At 43.7% G+C, this 21,971-nt stretch overlaps 1 protein-coding gene across 1 annotated transcript in view; it reads right to left on the reverse strand.

Moving 5' to 3' along the window:
* Window positions 1–7,506: 7,506 nt before the first annotated feature.
* ST3GAL1 (ST3 beta-galactoside alpha-2,3-sialyltransferase 1) overlaps window positions 7,507–21,971 on the reverse strand; it is a 59,796-nt gene continuing 45,331 nt past the window's right edge. Inside the window, exons 4-7 of the mRNA XM_026841610.1 lie at window positions 19,135–19,314; window positions 14,494–14,539; window positions 11,907–12,026; window positions 7,507–10,085 (exon numbers count right to left, since the gene is read on the reverse strand). Of these exons, the coding sequence (XP_026697411.1) occupies window positions 9,912–10,085; window positions 11,907–12,026; window positions 14,494–14,539; window positions 19,135–19,314 (520 nt within the window). The 3' untranslated portion in view covers window positions 7,507–9,911. The remainder of the gene's footprint in view (window positions 10,086–11,906; window positions 12,027–14,493; window positions 14,540–19,134; window positions 19,315–21,971) is intronic.

Raw genomic sequence — 21,971 nt, forward strand, 5'->3', positions numbered from 1 at the left:
TCCTTTCCTGGCTTGCTGAGTGTGCTTGGCACGTTGCACGTGTGCCAGTGCCAATGTGGCAGGACCAGTTACAAGGGTGCAGGGAGGACAGCTGGGTCAGTGATGGCGATGGCGAGGTGCCCCGTAGCACAATAATTAGAAGACTCTTTCCCTCTCTCTCCTTTTCACTGTCACCCTTTGGAAAACTCCCGTCTCCGTTAAGAAGGAGAATTCATTACTGGTGAAACAAAGACGCTAATCAGTTATTAGTTATAACCATTAATGAAAAAGCTAATAAGGTGCTGAGATCCCCAGTGCTGACTGAAATGAATTAATCACATCTCAGTCCTCAGAGACCCATTAATCTGCGTGCATGCTGATGTTTCCCATTCCTTTGCTATTAAAGGAAATAAAAATATTGTTCCAACTTCATTTACTTGCATCTGCTGGATCTCTCTGATAAGCTGTAAAGTTATGTAGCTGTGGGCCAGACTTGCAACTGGTAACAAGCAGCAAAGTTCCCTTGGCCCTGCAGAGAGCCACCACAGAGAGAACTATCACTGGTGGAATGGCACACAGCTTCAGGGAAGGAAGCGTTGTGCTGGCCCAGGGAGGGAAGCAAACACCATGCACACAGCCATATAAACAAGTGATTTCTCATTGCCCCTCGCTGTTGGTTTGAAATATTCCAGCTCCTACAGTAACAAGAATTGAACTGCCACTAATGTCCTTCGCTTGCACTCCTCCTGAAGCAGCTTCTAGCTTTTTCAGTTTGGATCACAGAATCACAGAATCATTCAGGTTGGAAAAGACCCCTGGGATCATCGAGTCCAACCAGCAGCCCTACTCTACAAAGTTCTCCCCTACACCATATCCCCATAATGTAATACACCATATCTCTATAATGTTTAGTGTTTAGATGAGATCAGCATCTCATCTAAATGACCCTTAAACACATCCAGGGATGGTGACTCCACCACCTCCCTGGTCAGCCCATTCCACTCTCTGACCACTCTTTCTGTGAAATTTTTTTTCCTAATGTCCAGTTTAAACCTCCCCTGTTGCAGTTTAAAGCCATTCCCCCTTGTTCTGTCACTAATCACCTGTGAGAAGAGACCAGCACCAACCTCTCTACAATGTCCTTCCAGGTACCTGTAGAGAGTGATGAGGTCTCCCCTCAGCCTTCTCCTCCTCAAACTGAACAGTCCCAGCTCCCTCAGTCTCTCCTCATAGGATTTGTTCTCCAGGCCCTTCACCAGCTTCGTTGCCCTCCTCTGCACTCGCTCCAGCACCTCGATATCTCTCTCGTATTGAGGTGCCCAAAACTGGACACAACACGCCAGGTGTGGCCTCACCAGTGCAGAGCACAGGGATCATGTCATTCCTGCTTGTGGTGAGTAGTAATCTCACACAATTCTGGTGGGTTATCTGTGGGATGGGTGAGTAGTTGGGAACAACTAGTAACTGAGGTAGTTTCATGTAAATATCTCAGGTGTTGTTGCCATTACTTGCTCTCACACTTTAGGAAAGGTCTTAGCACCCCTTGAATCCATAGACTTCTTGAAGTCTCTATTTTAGTCTGGCTGGAATGGAGTTAACTTTCTTCATAGCAGCCCATATAGTGCTGTGGTTTGGATTGGTAGGTAAAACACTGTTGATAACACAACAGAGTTTTGGCTGCTGCTGAACAGTGTTTGCACAGTGTCAAGGCCTTCTCTGTATCTCATTCTACCCTGTCACGTCCGGCTCCGACGAGGGGCACAAGTGACTCAGATTCTCAAATCCCCAGTGGAGCAGACAAGAAATCTCTGAGCCCAAGCATTTATTAACTATGTGACAAGCAATACAATATGCCTTGCATTTCTTAATGGAAAAAGGAAGAGGGAGATAGCGGGAATGGGGGAATACAGATTTCTGGTCTGGGTTCCTGCGCTGATCCCGCCGGTGAGGGTTCCAGGAGGTGGCCATCTTTTTTGCTTCGATCTGTCTTCTTCGCTTTGCTGCACTCTCCAGGCCCCACCCCCTTTCTTCCCCCTCGATTTACACCCACTTGCCTTGGGTCCATCCCCTAGATCGACCCACAGACCTACGTATCCCATGTATGGGGAGGGGTAAGGTGTTTCATGGGATGATGTAATTAGCATGATGATCTTAGCCTTCATTAGCATATTGAGGGGTGTTAACTTTAGTATGCATTTCATGGATAATGAAGCAAAACTCATTCACCGGGCAGCTGGTGAAATTTTCCCAGGTGCCCCAGAGCAGAGTCGTTCTGTCTCCACAGGGCTCCATTCTCCAGCTGCACCTTGGCTGGGGTGAGGAAGAGGTTGGGAGGGGACACAGCCAGGACAGCTGACCTGAAGTGCCCAGAGGGTTATTCCATCCCATGTAATGTCAACCTCGGCAATGAACTGAGGTTGAGAGAGAAGGAAATGGAGGGTTGTCTTCCAAGGTGGCAGTTGCTCAGATACTGGCATTGGTCTGCTGATGGGAGGTGGTGAATGGTTGGTTGCCTTTACATTGCTTGAGTTTTATTCTTCTTTTACTGATTAAACTGTATCTTGACTCACGAGTTTTCTTGCTTTTGCTCTTCCTATTCTCTCTCCCATTCCATGGAGGGGAGTGGGGAGTGGTGGTGGGGAAGTGAGTGAGTGGCTTTGTGGGTGCTTGGCTGCTTGCTGGGCTCAAGTCACAACAACATGTGTTGCCCAAAAACATAACCACCCTAATTCACTCCTGGCCCACTTACTTTGATGCACCAAACACTACTTTTTTTCCAAAGATTTTATAGAAGCTCTATTAACTTTATTTTTATTGAGCCTGTCTTGACCTTTACTTCTGTTTATTTCTATTTCCTTACCTACCTATTCAAATCAAACCTTCAAATGACAGAGCCTGCCAGCTTGCAGAACTTCTGCCCACAGCCAGCTCTTTGATGTCCACAGCAATGAACAGTGATGAACAGCAACATCAGTTGCTCCCGTGACTCTACCTGTGACACCACCACTGCAGGAAGAAGCTCAGTGCCTCATCAGTGTCGTGGGGAACTTGCTCACACACCCCCACCCTCTAATATCTGAACATGAAGATATGTTACACAAAATCCTACAGCACTTGAAGGACAAATAGGAGTGTAAATCACTTTCTGTTATTTTCCAGCATATGAAACCCACTCACACATATGCGCAGGCTGAACACGTGATGTGGCTGCAAACTGTATGTGTTTCAAAGAGCAGCTCAGGTATGGCCAGTTCATTCAAACAGCCAGCCCTAGACTGCAGGCTTGGGCTGGGGCTAGGGGAGCAATGTGCAGCTCCCCTGGATGGTGACAGCTCCAGGAGAGCAAGGAGGGGAATACAAAAATCATTTGGGGAGAAACCACTGTAAAGGGCTGCTTGATGTAACATTAGATTTGGAGGCTTGGTTGGGGCATCCTTGGAGGAACATCAAGGTGCTGAAGGATGCAGAGTTAGAGGCATAGGCCAGGATGCTTTTCTTACTGATTTAGTGTCTGGGTGGACGGAGAGGCAGATGGTATTTTCTGTGTAACTCTGGAGTTTCTGATTATGTGAAAAAAGTAACTATTGTGGGAAATGTCCTGTCTTAGTAGGAGTGTTAATGTCACAGACACAGACAAATTCCCATATGAATATAGTTATATTCTGCCAGCCGCAAGTTACCTTAGAAATTAAGGAGTAAAGCAACATGCTACATTTCCTATAGGAGAAAATTAAACTGGAAACACTGAGATTTACCTCTGCATAAAAGTACCTAACCTTGGAGAACTTTTCACTGTATGAACAATTTTTTACTTCACATTGCCTGAAGATAACAAAATGTAATGTGATCTGCTCCCTGAAAGACTGTAGGAAAGACAGGTGAAAACAGAGATTTTAAAGGTGCCAAGGGACTTCCTTGCCTTTTTATCTATTGGGTTTAATTGCTATCCTGAATGTAAGCCATCAAAAGAACCCATGCCATGGATGGAAGCCACATTGTTCCCCTGTGGGTACTTTCTTTTTTCATTTGATGGTACAAGCAAAGTCTTTTGTCCAACTCCTGTGGTCAGTCCATCTGTCTGGATGTTACTGTTGTCGCTGCTGCATGTCTTACTGGTCCCAGGGGGTCTTTAGATTGGTGTTTCATGCAAATTAATTTCCTGACAAATAATTTCAGACCTGGAAGCTGCATTTCAGTGCACTTCTTCCGAGTGGACATGAAGCAAAATGCAAAATTATTTTTAACAGCAAGCTGTTCCCCAGTGTTATTTTGCTTTGTTGAGGGTGACAGAGGAGCAGATGCTTTGCATCTCTTCTGCACAGCTGCAAGTATGAAGGTAGAGAGCTAACTGTAAATCACAGGCCAGTTCCATAGCCATCCCAGGTTAGCACTCCTACTGTCTTTGTTTGGAACAGCTCTGTGACCAGTCTGGTTATAGAAGCTCTGGGCAGAGACCAGGCTTGGGAAACTGATGTGACTGAGATAGCACCTCAGACCTCTGTGCCTCCACTTTGCACTCACTTTCAACAAGTGTGATACTGAGTGGGCTGTATCCATTAGTGGTAAATGTCTCACTCATTCAGCTTGTGTAGAGCCTGGGTTGAAAAGCCAAGTGTGAAGCATCTCCCAAGAACCTGGTCCTCTGAAAGTCCCACTGGAGAGCAGCACCTACTGTGACCATCAGAACATTGACTGTATATGAACAGGAGTGTCCTGAGCTGCCCGGTGATGACTTCTTGAGCTTCTACAGCCAAGCAACAAGCTTGGTTGTGTTGCAATAGGTAATTTGCATCATTGCTAGTCTGTGCACCCTACTTCCTTAAATAATGAATGGAAATGGCACATGTGGAAACTGAGCTGCTTATGAGGTCCACAAGAAATAGTTAAGGTGGACTGTGCCCAAGTAAAGCCATGGTCACGCAGATAAGGTGGTGTGGCATGATGGAGTGACACCTCCTGACATCAGCATTTGTAGCAGAATCATCTAGGTGGGAAAAGACTTTGAAAATCACCTAGTCCAGCCATTAACCTAAAATTGACAGTTCCCAACTCCACCATATCCCTCAGCGCTATGTTAATTCTACTCTTAAACACCTCCAGGGATGGGGACTCCACCACCTCCCTGGGCAGCAACAATCCCTTCTGTAAAGAAATGCTTCCTAATAACCAGTCTGAAACTTCCCTGGTGCAACTTGAGGCCATTCCCTCTTGTCCTGTCGCTTGTTACTTGGTTTAAGAGACTCATCCCCAGCTCTCTGCACCCTCCTGTCAGGGAGCTGTAGAGGGCGATGAGGTCTCCCCTCAGCCTCCTCTTCTCCAGACTAAACCCCCCCAGTTCCCTCAGCCGCTCCCCAGCAGACCTGTGCTCCAGACCCTGCCCCAGCTCCGTTGCCCTTCTCTGGACACGCTCGAGTCATTCAATGGCCTTTTTGTAGTGAGGGGCCCAAAACTGAACACAGGAATCGAGGGGCGGCCTCACCAGTGCCGAGCACAGGGCTCAGATCCCTTCCCTGTCCCTGCTGGCCACGCTAGTGCTGACACAAGTCAGGATGCCATTGGCCTTCTTGGCCCCCTGGGCACACTGCTGGCTCCTGTTCAGCCGGCTGTCAATCACCCCCCAGGTCCCTCTCTGACTGGCAGCTCTCCAGCCACTCCTCCCCAGGCCTGTAGCGCTGCTGGGGGTTGTTGTGGCCCAAGGGCAGCCCCCGGCATTTGCCCTCAGTGAAACTCCCCCAGTTGGGCTCAGCCCATGGCTCCAGCCTGTCCAGGTCTCTCTGCAGAGCCTCCCCACCCTCGAGCAGATCAACACTCCCACCCAACTGGGTGTCAGCTGCAAACTGACTGAGGGGTGCCCTCGATCCTCTCGTCTGGATCATCAATAAAGATGTTAAACAGGAGTGGCCCCAACACCCAGCCCTGGGGGACACCACTCCTGACCGGCCGCCAACTGGATTTAACTCCGTTCACCACAACTCTTTGGGCCCAGCCATCCAGACAGTTTTTTACCCAGCAAAGCATGTGCCCATCTAAGCCACAAGCAGCCAGGTTCACCAGGAGAATGTCCATCTTCTAATGGACAGCCTAAACTATCCATGACTAAATTGCTTGTGTGAGATCATAGCAGTTAAATTTGGCCCTTAAAATACGGACCTGGGGTAGATTCTCAGCATCAGTCCTATGAAGGGAACCAGGTCTGTCAGTCCCAGATAACAGGAGAGTTGAATCTCATTTTAAGTCACTGCTTTCTGAGCCTGCCTTAATTTCTCTTATGTATCACCTAAACACAGCTCAGATCCATCAGGAGACCAAAGGCATATAAAGTTTTTTTGTCTGGAGAGGTCTAGAGCTACCATAAGCTAAGCAGTGTGATACCCACCACCACAAGCTTTCCAGCAGTCTGAAGTATGCCTTCCTCTGCTGATGTCACCTGAGGGATGGGCGTGAGGGAAGTGGAGTAAGGCTTCATTATACTGTTATGCAACAGAGGAGGTTCTAGGAGCTAAGGGAAATATCGTGGGAAGAAGTAGTGTCCACAGAGAGAAACACCTTTGATTTGATTACAATAAAAAATTTATTTTGATTCATATCATACTGAAAAATTAAATAAATAAAATGTCAAAGAATAATTGAGTGAGACTCTCCACCATCAGAGCAAAACCCAAAATTCTTATCACAATTGATTGTGTACTCAAAGAAAAATAGGAAGAAAATCTGGTCATGGGAGAAGAAAAAGTGCTCAAGAAGAGATTTGGCTTTGGTAAGAAACATAACACACTCAAGGAGTGCTTCAGAGACTTTGCAGTGGTGACAAATACAGTTCAAGAGTTTGAAGCCTTGACATGTTGTTAAATGTTTTCCTTTGTTGTTCTTTTAAATAAAATAAACTCATAAAGTTTCTAGCAGGAACAGTCTTCAACATTGGCATTAGTGAAATTGGGAATTAATTCTTCCCTCAGCATGATCTGTTTGGAATCTCCTTATTCTGAAGACATTTGAAAGAGGAGCAAATTTGTGGAGAAACTGAGACAAAGATCTAACACAACACTCAGTTGCTTAAAGGACTCTAGAAAAAGTTCCTCTGGAATAGAAATGTGATGGCACAGACTATCCCTCATCCTACAGCTGGAGAAGTCCACTCTCTGCTCTCCTCATGCTCTGAAAAATGGACATCAGTGGTACACAGTTACTGCTGGCTGTTGGCAAGAAAATTAAATGGGATTTTCAGCTTGTTCCATGATTAAAATCTAAATCTATCCATGACCGTATGAGCCACAATGTTTCATATGTGCTGTCAGAGGCAGAATATTCGGGGGAAACTGGAAATTTAATTTGGACAGCAAAAGGAAACTTTCAGAACAACATAAGCTAGAAGATAGCTGATTATTTTTTACCACTTTCTTTGATCCCAAACTGCCATCTGTGATTAAAAAAAAAAAAAAAAATCAATGGCATTTGGGTACCAAACTACTGTGAGTTTTCTTCCAAGTCTTTCTAAAAATGACTGAAACAGCAGTGAACTGCTTCTGAATTACTGACATCTGTCCATGAGAAAAAAAAAAATAAAAATTGAAGCTTATGATGAAAACAGTATCTCTAAAATCCAGCCATAGGGTGAAGATACCATTATGGTGTTTCATGGAATCTTCTTCCTCTTGAAGATGCTTTGCTTGTATTGCTATGACATCTCACCAGAAGCATATTAACAATTTAAACAGTGGGAATGCTTAAAACAAAAGACAGTTCAGGTAGCAATGTTTCATTCTTTTACAAAGGACATGTAGAAGACAGTAAGCCCATTGAATTTGACGTGCCTGTGACATGCAGGTGAGTTCTGCTGGCCACAGTGCTGGGAAAGGGCTTCTTGACATGAGGATCATGAACACGTCTCAGCACAAGGATTTGAAAATCCTGTCCTTTTCGTATTGTTAAACTGAAGGGTCATGTGTGTACAGTGAAGGGAGCTCAGTTCCCTGCAAAGATGTTTGGCATCCTCATCTCTTTATACACTGTGAGTCCAGTGACACTTATGTGGGTAAAGCAGTTCATGTTGGTGACCAGTGCTGTGGCCCAAAACAGGGATATTCCAGCTGTCAATGTCATTGTGCCATGAATTTCTGTCTCGGAGGGGAGCTCACTGTTAATAACCAGCATGGAAAGACAAGGGGATAAATCTTGGACTGGAGCACATCACTGGTCAAAGTGCTAGGCTTTCACTGAGCTCAGATACTCATCCGCTTGGACATGCTGCCATGATTGGTGCATGACTGACGAGTTATTTAGATGATGGGTTCTAAATTGCCACAAACCCCAACTACCATAATCCATAAAAAATGAAATAAGACATTTTTTCCAAGCCTGATCTAAAGTCCCTTGAAGTCTGTGGTAAGAACTCCATTGCCTTCCCAAGAGCTGAGAATGGATCAATAATCCATGAATTCTATTTTCATAATATTGGGAAGAAAAAGACATTGTTCTCCGTTCTTCACTACCTGAACTTCATTCTTAGATTTGTACTTTATCTGTCCTTGAGGATTAAACACGTTGATTCCAGCAAAGATTTGTGGCCATAAAATTTCCAGTGTCACTTCCCTCCTCTCACTGCCTAGAAGTACTGACATTAATACACTCATTCCTCCAGAGATGCACATAATTTTGAAGTCTGGCTTACACTGTAGGATCAGCTTGCGTAGATTGTGTCCTTGTAGATGCTGTTACAGGGCAAAAGATTCCTATTGTATTACTAGCTGATATCCCAACCCATGATATTTCCTCCATTTCAGATAGAGACCTTGTGAAGAGATACCACTTTCTAACTTTGTAAAAAAATAAGAAAAATTTCCTTGCAATGTTTGGATATTTTCCCATAAAAAAAGGTAAAAGCTACCTTTAGAAATTATTCTTGTTTGTGTTTGCTCAAATACAATATAGGAGCTGTTACTATGGTATTTGACTACAAAAGTATACCACATGGAGGCTAAACTTTGGTTATTTTTTCCCCCTTTTATAAAAAAGTTTAATTTAGCATTTGTCATCATAAAAAAAAAAAAATCACATCTGTTGCACAATTATAAAAGGCACATATAAATGACTGAAAGAAAAAAGTCCACTTTCCAACCTTAAACCGATTAAATAAAAATGAACATTCCAGAGTATTTTCCACCAAAAAAAAAAGAAATAAAAATTATATATAACCAAAGAAGACAAACAAAGAAGTGGCTAAAAAGGCCATTTTTTTGCTGGAGTTTTCAGTATTGTTTACTATCTCATTATGGCTGTATAGGAAGCAATATTAAATAATATATGTCAGAGATGATTTGATCCATATTTTCTAGACACTATCAATTCAGAATGAGGCAATGGTTGAAATATTTACTACTCCAGGCAACTTCATCATGTTTTTCCTTAATACAGCATGAAACCAGAAGTAATAGAGGAAAAAGAAGAAACAGTTCAAAAAGATCAACAGCAGAAGTGAATTCATTTCTTTGAGGTAATCCTTACTATGATGTTCACAGCTGCCCTAGTGGGTCTCAAGTCCCAGAAGTTGTTTCCACTCTTCTTCGAGGATCTCCTGCCTTACCTGAGGAAAGAACTGACACATAAAGAGCAGTTCCTGTGCCCAGGTTTCCCCTAATTGCAACAGGGAGATCTTTCATCAGTAATTCAAGAATCAAGCCATAGAGCCTAAGCAGAGATTCATTTATTCCCACTACGGATTGGTAGTTCCCAGCTATCTGTAGATAGGAAATCCCGTGCAGCGTGGAAGCCGGTCCTTGGCCGAGCTCCCTGCAGTGAGCACTGCAGCAGTGAGACGCTCTGGATCCACCGCAGATTCATGCGTTCAAACCTGACTGGCGCCCAGACCATCCCCACTGAGCTTTGTTCTGCTGCATGCTGGAAATTGCAGCCCTCACTTCTCCCCGTGGCCAGGGTCATCTGCCCTTGAAAAAATTTATTTTTTCAATGGAGGCAAGAGTCAAAGTTACATTGAACTCAAAATCCCCATCATGGACACCTGTCTTCCGGAAAGCCCCAGCTGAAGCGTTGTTTTCCCAGTAATGGTGCCAGTGTCCTTTGCTGTCTGCTCCAAAACCGTACACATTCACCTAGGAAATAAGAGACAACTAGTGTTATGGCCTGGAAAGCAATTGGTCTTCATCTGAAATGTTGAAGAAACTCTCTTGATTCAAAAATGGGCAGCAGCACCTAAGGACTTCAGTGGTGTCCCAAGCTATTCTGCTGCATGAGACAACACAACCACGGAATAACACCCCAAGGCCTGCTCAAGAGACATTAGATCCTAAGCTATTGCTGAGACCACCACCATACCTGAACTCAGATGGAAAAGGAATTTTCCATCCACAAACTCTTATTTAGCAATATTGAAAACACCTTCCTATCCCTAAGCATGATGTTTGGCCTCAGGACATCAGTGGCTTGGGATGGGAATCTCCACTTTAGCTGATTAAGGCCACAAAGAGTGGAAAAATTTTGGTTTTGTTCTTAGTCTTCAAAATAATGATCCATGTCAACCCTCACATATATGCTTAATTATATGACATCTGCAAGCACTCCAGAGGCAGATGGACATGATGTTCTTTGTGTGTATATACACCTATGGTCTTTCCTCTCCCCTTCGAAGGCTCATTCATTGATGGCTATGCCTGTCTCCTCTGGTGGTAAAAGTCCAAACATCACAGTTAATTTATTTAAACTGAGAGTGGCAATATGGCTGGATTTGAATGGTCATAGTCCACAAAACCAGCTCCTTAACTCACCTGCACCTGGACCCACCCAAATATGAGGTGGTTTTATATTTTTTTTGGTAATGTCAGAGACTTGCTCATTGACTGCTTACTGGAAAACAGGCTCTACCCAAGCTGCCCATTCTTTCTGCCAGCATCATTAGGAGTAGTTACATCACATCTCCACTCAACACAGGCCTAGGTGACAAAAGCTCTCTTTCATCAGCAAGTCTGTGTCCAGGCCAGGGATTTTGCCAGCATGGTGATTTTCATCCCCCATGCTGAGAAGCCCATTCTTGATTTTGTAGAGCTGACCTGGACTTACACTAACTCGCTAAGTTTCCAATCACCTAGGAGCACCTCACATCACTCAAGACAGGGAATTTCCTCAAGTAACTGCTGGAGCAGCAACATTTATCTTAACCTACTGTATAAACCCACAAGCTTGGGTTTGAAAATAGACCATCTGCATTCCCCAAACTGGCTTATGTAAGAGGTGGTCATCATAGTTCTTCAGGTGAGATTATGTTTAAGATTTAGATATTCAAATGGAGGTGCCTGAGCATCCATTACAGTCAGTGGTGATCCAGGCAGCACAGTCAGTGGAAACCAGGCAGTGATCCTGCTCCCCGAATGTCTTACCAGGAGGCTGATTTGCTGAGTCAGCCTCTTGGCTCCACTGACTAGACAGATAAGACCTCAGTGCAGTTGCCCAAACATAAGTGCTATTTGAGGTGTCCTTTAGTAGTCAATACATCTACTTAAGGCAGGCAGATGTCACACAAGGCCAAGAGATTCGTACTTTTCTGGCCTGGCAGCTGGAGGCAGAGGGCATGCCCATGTCAACACCATTGGCTCTTGGTGCCTTAAGAGTGACACAAAATATAATTGGGACTTCTGCTAACAAGATGGGCACGTCTTGATAGCAAGTGTAATCCCACTATTTGTGTTTAATTATATTCCCCTCAAATGCATCTTAAACCTTATCAGCTGCTGACGTTAAAAAAATCTTCCACTGTCAGTTGAGCATATCTGCATGTTACTAAGGACTCTGCATCTGTCCGAAGAAGCAAACCGCAGAGAAGATGGAGGATGGGAAATACAGGCTGAGAGAGTAGCCAGGGCATGTTCCTGGCACTTCCTTATTTTTTGTCCATATTCCCAAACACAGCCAGACTTTACCTCGTCACATAGGTGGAGTGCCAGCATCAAAGACAGAAGGCCTGTGGAGGGGTATCTCCCATGATGCTGGAGCCAGTTTTCGTAGACATATTTCATAAAAGCTGGATTATAAACCAGGATCTAGGCAAAATTGGAGAGAAAGACTCATTAGTAAAATACCCTGGGAAAAAAAGCAATGGTAGCATGTCATCCTCCAAAGGTCACTTGTATGGGGAGTGGGGGATAAAGGAATAATAGTTATTCCCTGAGGGGAGCAGGTGAAAGGGAAAAATAAAGTCCCATAGTTAACTGCATTCAAGAATATTTCTCATATGTAGTTGCACATGAATATTCATTCCTTGGTGATTTCTACTGAAACCAATGGGTATGAAATGTCACAGGTGAGAAGAAAATTAGGCATTCAAGTCTCCTTGTATCATTCTGTTGTAATGCAGGTGAGCTCTGGGAAGTTGGAGGCCTGAGCAAGGCAAGCATAAGATACCATGCCAGATTTCACAGAATCATAGAATCACTTAGGTTGGAAAAGACCTTTAAGATTGTCAAGCCCAATTTGTGTGGAAATGTAAGATTGACTGCATCTTCTTTGCAGTATGACAACCATGTCTTGGTAACTCCTTAGGTACAGATCTAAGGAAACCAGGGGTCAGGTAGCCTATCAGGTTGCATCAGCTGCATTTCTCCAGTTTCCCAAACATGCTATTTTTCTATACTTTTTTTTTTTTTTTTCTTTTATAAGACATAAATTGCACTTGGTTATTTCCTGGGGAAATTATGAAGCCATCTAATAGAGACAGAGAACTTAAGATCAGACCTGAGTGTACAGTCAATCCAAGGACTGGTGGGAGCCCTTGGTTTCAACCCCCTTCCCTGAATCAGGTGAAGAGAAGCTTTTCCCTCCATGCTGTGTTTGTAATTAGAGTGACAGCATTTGAGTGCTATCTGGTTAGCTGCAGGGCTTTTCCTTTTACAAAGTCAGAGGTTAATTGCTGATATTGTATCTGTGTGTAATCGCTTCGCACAGCGTGTTTTGCATTGCATGGTGTGGGAAGAAATACAAGCTTCTCATGTCCCCGCTCCTCAGGAAGCTGCTGCATATCGCCAGCCGTACCCTGGGCTGGTGCTACTCAACTGTGACAGGAGTTTAACAAATTGCTGTAGTGCATCTTACAAGGGTTTTGCAGAGGTTATTATGTTCCTCACAACAGGTCGGGATGAGCTAAGTGATTATTTAATACCCCCTAGAGGTCCACCGTTTGAAGCACAGGGATATAAACTGATACTAGTTAAAGGTCTCATGTGAAGCCTTTGGCAAAACCTGGCCTCCTGAATGAAGGACATATGCTTTAATCTGTAATTTGGGGCTCTGGGGCTAACATATTTTACCAGCCCTTGAGACATTAGGAGCCTGAGCCTCTTTGAAAATCAGCCTCTCCAAAGGCTGAGAGAATGAGACTTTTATTTTGCTGGAAAGTCTATGGAAAAGGAAGTGGTTTTTTCTCTCCCTACATAACCTGCCTTGCTTATGTCCTAAAACCATGCAGCTACAACAACAAAAGTCATCACATGGTGGCTAAATGTCCAACATGGGAACGACCACCCTGCCCCATGGGAAATCCTGCCTCCAGCAGTAGGACATGTCTATGAAACCACAGCATACTTGGGCAATGGGATGCACTCTGTTCTGACTGTTGTAGGGTGGGCACCAGCTTTATCCATCTTTCTTTGACTTTCTCAGAGAAGTGAGGTCCTGACCGCCTGCCTTCTACACATTCACACTATGAAATAAAATGGGTCAGAGATATTTTGTTACTCTTGAGGGAGTGGCATGGCACAGATCATGTCCACATTTCCCAATTCTGTCCCTGTGCAAAACAGGGAATATTCCCTGGTCTGTGCTATCCTCCAACCTTTGCTTGAACATTACCCGGGAGAGTATTAATACACCCAGGATAAAACCAGCATGGACTTGGCCTGAGCCCAGACTCCAAGCTTGTTTAATTGGTACAGGTAGTTATTACAGCTGCAGCCTAAGAGCCTTCCCCAGCTGCCATTGACGTTATCATGAATTCTCCACAGACTTGAAAACACACAGCTTTATTTGTTCAGAGTTCACTTAGCGCCTTATTACAAGGAATGATCAGGGAGTGAGAAACATCCATGGTGTTCAAGCAGTCAAATTATTAAAAAAACCCAGACTTCACAGCTCAGATTGTTGTTACATCCAGATGACTCCAGTGGGTGGGAACAGAGCAACTGCTGTTGAGAGTGAGCACTGTTGGCCAATGGTGCACCTTAAATCTCCCTGAGCAGTACCAGAGGAAGCAATGCAACCTCAGAACAACAGCAATGCAATGGCACAGTCGCAAGAGCAGTTTCTTTCCAACCTCAGTTATTTAGTGGTTGATCTATGGCCTGAATGGCACACAGAAGCTAAACCTTTAGTTTACTTGAGCCTTGTAAAATGTGTGTGTTTTGGTTGCAGTTTTTATGAATGTCAAGGGGTTCCCTGGGTTCTTGCCATCTCCCAAAGAGGCAAAAGACCTACAAGTAGATTAGCAGAACAAAGTCATAAACCAGCATTGCTCACCTTTTCTTTTTTGACTTTGATTTTCCGTGGAACTGGAACATATGTGCTGTTAAAAGAACAAAAAACCCACAACAACAAGATTAATAAAAGCCCAACATACCAATATTTATATGTATTTCCAAAGAAAGAAAGACTATTCTTCATGTACAGTAATAAATGAAAATTATTTGAAAGTAATAAATTGAAGTTGTTGTAAAATGAGGCTGTAATTAAGTAATATGGCGTGAAAAGAACCGAGCTGTCACTGAAGCAACTTCATAGCAAGCCATTACATTTTTCAATTTTCAAGTTAATTATTGACAGTAGAACACCAAAGATTTAGTTGACAATATAGTGTAGAGCCAATATTATGTGGAGCCCGTGACTTCTGATTCTTGGATCATGACTGTTGCAGTCTTTGCACTTTGATGATGGGAAGGTCTTTCCATTTTAATTTCATGGCAGAAAAATCTTTTCCCACTAGGGGGAGACTTTTCCCTCCTAATACTTGTAGGTACTGCATGATTTTCAGAGTAGGTGGTAGTGGAGTTCATAATTTCTGTGGTTATGTGCAACTCGGGCATTCCTAGTACACAGCCCCTTGCCTGCCAGCTATTCCCCTCCTCCCCAGGGGAACGCTGAAGGCTTCCTGCAGTTCCCAGTATCAAACTTCCAAGTCATACATTATGACCGGGTCAAAATCACGAGTCATGCCTTGAAAACAAAACCATCTTTTTTTCCCCATATCTCATGCACAGTGCCTGCTGGCATTGCACAGCTCATCATGAGTGCTGTAAGAAAAAAATCTCCGAGTTTGTTTCAAGAAAAAAAATTCTAGTGAACTGGCCTTGCAATTGGAGTATATCCCAAAATGCACCCTGCATACTTTTTAGATGGGTTGCGGTAAATCACTAAAGCTTTCCATTAGTTCCATCTAAGTGTTTTTGCTTGATTTTTGGTAACAACAAGGTTCCTGTCATTAAGGTTTAATTTCTCTTTGAACCATGGATCATCAGCACTTTGAAACATTAAGTCTTCCCAAAGCAGTAGTGAGCTAGCAATGTCCTCCTCTCCTTCTGGCCATCCCTGACCTGCAATCCCTGCTCTGGGCTGGATGCAGTGGAAGAGGTGGTGGGTGTGCTCCAGCCCTCCTGAGATGTGACACAAGATGCTAATGGGGAAGGGGACACCCATGCAGACTTTTTAATCTGCTCTCAGCAAATCTGCCCTTGCATCTCCTTCCCACGTCTCACCTTGATAAACAAAGTCAGGAGAAGCAGGCTCAGTGAACCCATGTCCTTTTTGTGGTTATGAAGGCAAAAAGGGCTTCTTTGCTGGTAAAATCTCATTATTATATAAATAAACAATGAGTCTTTTCTGAAAAGGTGATGTGGAGGAAACAAGGGGACCATATTACACGGACATCTAGCTAGGCACAGTAATAAACCAAAGAGATCAGTATGCAGTGTTCAAGACAGTATGTGCAGACAACTCTGATCCAACCAGGAGACTACTGTAGCTCTTGTCAGATGACAGTCATTTTAATCATGGGATATTTCATTTTTTTGGAAGCAATACCCAAGTTCTGATGCTACTTGGCTGCAGAATTTCATACAACTGCACAGAAAGTACTGGCACACTGACTAAAACCAAATGGAGACCTATGCCATTATGATCATGTAAAACCTGGGCTACATAGCAGCCAGGGAGTTAGTGACTAAGTACCACACTGGAGCAGGACAAAGAGTGAAGCCTGTCATGAAGGTGGATACGTATAATTTGGAAAACATTTTCTACAAGCCACTTTTCAGAGCTCTAGTGAAGTCTGCCATCATTACTGGCCACCTTGTACAGGATATTTACTGTACCCTTGACCCAAGTGGAAGATGTGGAAATGTTAAGGAATACAAAAATTGTCCTTTGCCAAACCAAGTGGTTTTTTTTTTTTTAATACAGAGATTCCTAAATTGCAGAAGGCAAGTTAAGGCAACTAGGCTATATATATGACTGATGAGGGCCTGAAGGTTTTCTGTTCTAGAAGGCTTTTCTTGATCTTTTCTGGGATAATGCTCAGTCTCAGAGAGCAACTTTGAAATGGGACATCCATCAGTCAAATGGGACATGTCTGAGAGAATCATTCATCTATCAATTCAATCTAATATTAAGGCCATCTGTAGTTTGGCTTTTGTTTTGAACTGTAAAAATTGCTTGAATTATTCTACTACTGGGAGGAGAATGATGAATTTATGGGTTTTGAGTCTTAGGAGATTATTACTTCATTTGAATGGGATACAGAAAATTAAACATTGTGTCACAATCTAACTGATACAGGATGTTTATCTTTTTCAATAATGAGTGCACTTAGGTTTTAACCTAACATCAGTTGATACCATGCAGCCTGTGCACAAGGCATGATGGCCACACAGGTTGGGGTAAGAAGATGAGTATTTCTTCTCTTCTAAAATACCAAATTTCAGATAGGCTTTATTTTTATTTCATACCTTCTCCTCTTTACAAATGTACACTCAACAATTTCCTTACACACTGCATCTGACATTGTGTTTAATGAGTGCTCATAGGTTTATTCTGCTAGCCTAAAATTATGTTACATATATTGTTATGATTTGTGTGCTTATGATTTTCTGGTTTTATTATTCCAGAATGTACCAGCTTATTAATTATGCAATTTCCCTGCCTTGAGCATGGCAAAAAATCTTAAAATACTGGTATTTCTTCCATGTGGTTAACTACTAACACGCTAATTTATACCAGATGCTTGCCAAGCCCAGGTATACAATCTAATTATAAATATATAATATATCCTGTAATTTATTAAGAAAAGATGTTTTTCCTTTTCCAGTGCTGTGACTGCCTTGTAGTTAGCCAGATATCTCCCTGATAGGCTAAAGGCTCACTCAACTTTACTGTGGCAACCCACTTGCTGCCACTTCTGAAGGTAAATACTTGACAAAAAGTAGAGAACAGCTTTGCAATCTGGGCACAGAGCAGTGACAGTGAGAGAAACACAGATGCACGACGACAGCAGGAACTGGTTCTCTGTGGGCTCCTCTTCCTAGTGCAGGCACAGATAGAACAAAGATGCAGCAAGGGGCTTCATTCAAATGACGCTGAGGGCAGCTGGGAGCTTTCCATTACTTATGGTAGGATTTGGATCCAGGCTTAAAGGCAGAGGTTCTCCACCTTTTTTAATCAATATAGCTTCTAAAAGGAAAAAAACCCCTAAGTCTTGCAAAAAAACTGTGATATTTTTTAGCCAGTTTTCTAAGTGGGATGATTTTTCCAAGTTACAAGTGTGTCCTGAAGATGGATTTTTTCAAGACAATTTATGACTGTATATACTAAGTGCTGGTGGCAAAAAAGGTAAAAAGGCACGAAACCAGATTTATTACAAGAGAATCTTAATAAGAAATGAAAAGAATCTAAAACACATTTGTAAAGAGACAAAAGAAAAAGAGAAGAAGAAATAAAACTCCATTTGTTAACCCATCAAAACATTTTCCTTAAAAATGTGAAGTGGGTCTTATGCCCAGTTATCAGGGATATACTTTTCCCAAATTTGTAATCTTCTGAGACTCTGAAATTGGGAAAAAAGTTGAAATGTCTTGAAATATTTCTCTCTGGACTAAAGTAATCTGATCTACTCTTGTTGTCTATGTGTAACAGAGTGCCACTGAGCAGTCCCAGAAGGCTGTGGTTTTGCATCTAGTAGATAACCTCACACACAGTGCAAATGTCACATATTTTATTCTCTGGATTAGGAAAAGCCAGCTTAAAGGAAGGGAGAAAATCTGCTAGCAGGCATCCAGAAGACAAATTTCTAATTCTAGTGTTGCCATAAATGTATTAAGCTGGACAACATTTACTTCTGAAAGCACTCATAAAGATGAAATGGAGAATAAATACGAGCACGGCACATTACTGACATGTGAATTTAAGGCTAAGGCGCACAGGTGACACACAAACCAACACTGTCTCTTCTGCACGGCTCTTGATCACATTCCAGCAGGAAAACCCGACCAAACTCCTGACTGACCTGCCCAGGGGACGATGCTGTGGATGGGGCACTGAGTGCTGCAGTCTGCTTCTGCTCTGACTGCCTTGTGTGAGCAATCTGTACTTCCCTCTGCCTCCTTGTCCTCTTCTGCAAGTGGGATAACATTGGCCATCCAAGTGTCTCAGGTAGGATAATCCAGGTGTCTAGGACCACTAAGCACCTGATTCTGCAGATGGCTTTCTGATGGGTACATCTGGGTACAGGCATGCTCACTGCACTCGCTGTACTCCCAAGGGACCACAGAGGAGGAAGGATAAGCAGAAGCCCAAAATGAGGCACTGAACCCCAAAGCCCAGGAAACCACTGGTGGTACTGGCTGTCTCCATCAGCAAAATCTCCCTTTTTCATTTCTCTTGAGACCACTGTGTGGGGCTGTGAAAAGCTGGATCTTTGCCTCAAACACTGCATTGTAACATTAAGCTTTTCCTAGAAAGCAAGTGTTCAGGACTGAACTTTGACCTGAGAGGGTCTGTAAACCTCCTCTAGGCCTTATCAGAAGCTGGTATTATTTGCCCAGCAAGGGCTTTTATCTCCTATAGCAACATGAGATGCAGGAGCTCCCACCCTTTCAGCCTGCCCTTACTCACAAGTTGATGGTGCCTGTGGTGAGAGCAGTGACAACCCAGCGCAGGTCCAGGGTTTTGAAGGGGATCAGGATCATGCTCACATTTTCCGCCAGTTCTTTGTAGCTCTCAGGGTAAACAAAGTGGTGAGTGGTTTTGCTCCCAACATCTGATTCGTAGCCAGCGGTGGGGGCACGGTTCATTCTGCAGCCCAAATGTAAGAAGTGAGAGAGTGAAGAAGGAGACAAATTAGATAGGTACAAATACATGTAAATCTTCCCCAAATCATTTGCTTGAGGTGGCAGGAAAGTGCTCCCACAGCTGAGTGCTGCATGCAGGCTCTGCAGACAGCCTTGACAGAATGTAGGGATCCTCAAGCAGGCTGAAATGTCCACCACCCATGTGGATAAATTAGCAGCAAATGAAAGCTCAGCTTTAGTGTGGTATTTCTTGGACTGAATGGGAGTGTCTACCAAGCAGGTGTATCTCTGAGCACATCCCTGCATTTCCTTCACAGTCAGCAGAGAGCTGGTCAAAAAAGTGGTTAAGTCCATGGAAACACATCTCCTTTCATCCTAAATCTGCAGCCTCCAGTAGGTGAGAAAAACATTGCCCTGAAGTCCAGCAGCTTGACTTCTTGCAGTTTCATTCTCCCCCATCTGTACAGGTGTATTTGAATGTCTAGGATCAAGGTAACAAACCATGTTATCTGTGATAAGAAGAAGCAAATTTCTTTTATGGTCCTCCCATGAAAATGCACCAAAGCCACAGTGACAAATACAGGACCTGTTGCTGACACATCATTTACTCAAACCTTACTTCGTAGTATGTCCTCCAATTTCATTACATCTACTTAGGGTCACTCCCTGCACCATGGTGTGCTTTAGGTAACTCTGGGGTCAGTGCTTGGAGATCTGTCCAGGGGCCACCAGGGCTCAGTCAAAACATGCTGGCCAGCAGAGCTACCTTGTGTTGGGTGTACCTGGGAACAGAGTGGGGGTTTCTGAGCTCAGGATTGCAGAAATACCTCTACACTTGTGTTTTCTTCTGAAAGCAAATCTGGGGACACATCAGCAATTCCTTCCCTGATAAATTAGTTCCCCGCTGGTAAAGATTTGAATGTTTCTGTGGTGTCAGCATAACACAAATTAGAGATCCCCAAAGTGGCTCTGACTGACCTTGCATGAATCCAGAGTGCTGTGCAACACCATGGAAAAAAAAATCCTAAGCTGGCTCTGAGGAGAATGGGGTTTCTCTAAAGTCCAGTGGAGTCTTCTGCAGAGACATTAGCTCAGCTCCTGGCAGAAGTGCAGGGAGGACAAGGAAGGATGTAGCTGATGAGGTGATGAGAAGCATCGTACATTGCCAGACAACATACTGCCCACATCACCGATAATGGGGGAGGTAAAATCTATGTAACAAGTCTATGCCAGGGTGTGTTACTGCAGTTCTCCCCCAGGTGAATTAGTTAAGTTTCTTCTAATTCCCTCAGAGGGAGTTATTAGCATAGGCAGAACAGCCTGTCAGCCTGTGTGGACTTATTGAATTAGCCTCTTCCCTGCCAGCGACCCACATTGTACTGTGTAGAAATACTAATAAAGCATGAGACTTACTATGTTTGCTATGAGATTAGTCAGTCTAAGGTATAAATATGGGGTTTTCTTTCCATCAGGACAAAGCCAAGGGTGGCATCTTGGTTATGTTGGTCACAAGCTGCCCTCAGGTCTGTGTATTTTCCCCACCATCTGTGGTGGGCTGCCTTGTGTGACATGGCAGAAGGCAGCATTCACACCCAGACTCAGCAGGAAGGACTGAGCAAGGATTTCCTTCTGTCATGAAAGTAGACACTTAAACAAATAAAAGTGAGCTGGAACAGTGTCTGAGAGCAAAGATGTCCCCTCAGATTCCCTGGCTTTTCCCCGCACTTGGCTGTATTGCTGGAGATTTGCAAGTGAATACCGGGTCATCAGATTTTTTTGGATTAACACACAGAGGGGTCACCTTCTCTGCACAGATTTCCATGGTGAATCTTAAAACCTTGTGTCTTACCTTCATATCTGGCTTGAGATTGCTCAGATATAAATCTGAGGCTGGAAGGTTCAATTCCAAGTCACAGAGAGTTTCTCCCTTACCGGGGATGCATGGCTACGAGAAGGGCAAGGCCTCGAAGTAGAAACATGCATCTGAGTGTGTTACTCTTTAGTTGCTGCTCCAAAAAATAGCTTTTGGGTCTAGCAAAGACTTTTCTGCATAAATCTGGAGACACAGACCAGATAAGATAAGAGAGTCCACACAGGAATGGGGCTGTCTCCTAGTGAGGAACATGGAATTACAGCATAAAGGCACCTCAACTGCCTCACATTTGCAACCTGCAGACCTAACGCTGAGGGCTCTTTACTTGCCTTCATGGATCTGAAGACCAGGTTGGCTGCCTCTGCCTTCGGGGAGGTACTTTTGGCAGAGGGCAAGATACACAGCTGAAGGAAGCAACTCCTGAAATGATTTACCGTGAACATTTAGATGTCATATGAAGACTCTACAGCATGTTCAAGCCACATTGGAAGTGAAGTGGCCTAAGGTGGCTTAACAGTTCAGATAGTGTTGATCTTCTGCTGATTCACTCTTGACTTCAGTGCACAGCTTCCTACTAAAACTTACGCTATTTCTGAGAGTATAATCCCACATGTGGTATTTCCAATAGCAATCTCTCCCTGCCAGGCCCTCTGACCTGCCCTGTTTTCCTTCCCAAATTGTGCTGTACTTGCAGCTGCAGTGTGAAAGCTGGACAACACGCTGGAGATGAACTTAGTCAGCCCAGATATCCTGGCTGCCCTCTGGGTGATTAGCTCTGCTTACCTAGT

This window comes from Athene cunicularia (assembly GCF_003259725.1).
Source record: "Athene cunicularia isolate RWA chromosome 2 unlocalized genomic scaffold, athCun1 chr2_part1, whole genome shotgun sequence".
NCBI classification, from domain to species: domain Eukaryota; kingdom Metazoa; phylum Chordata; class Aves; order Strigiformes; family Strigidae; genus Athene; species Athene cunicularia.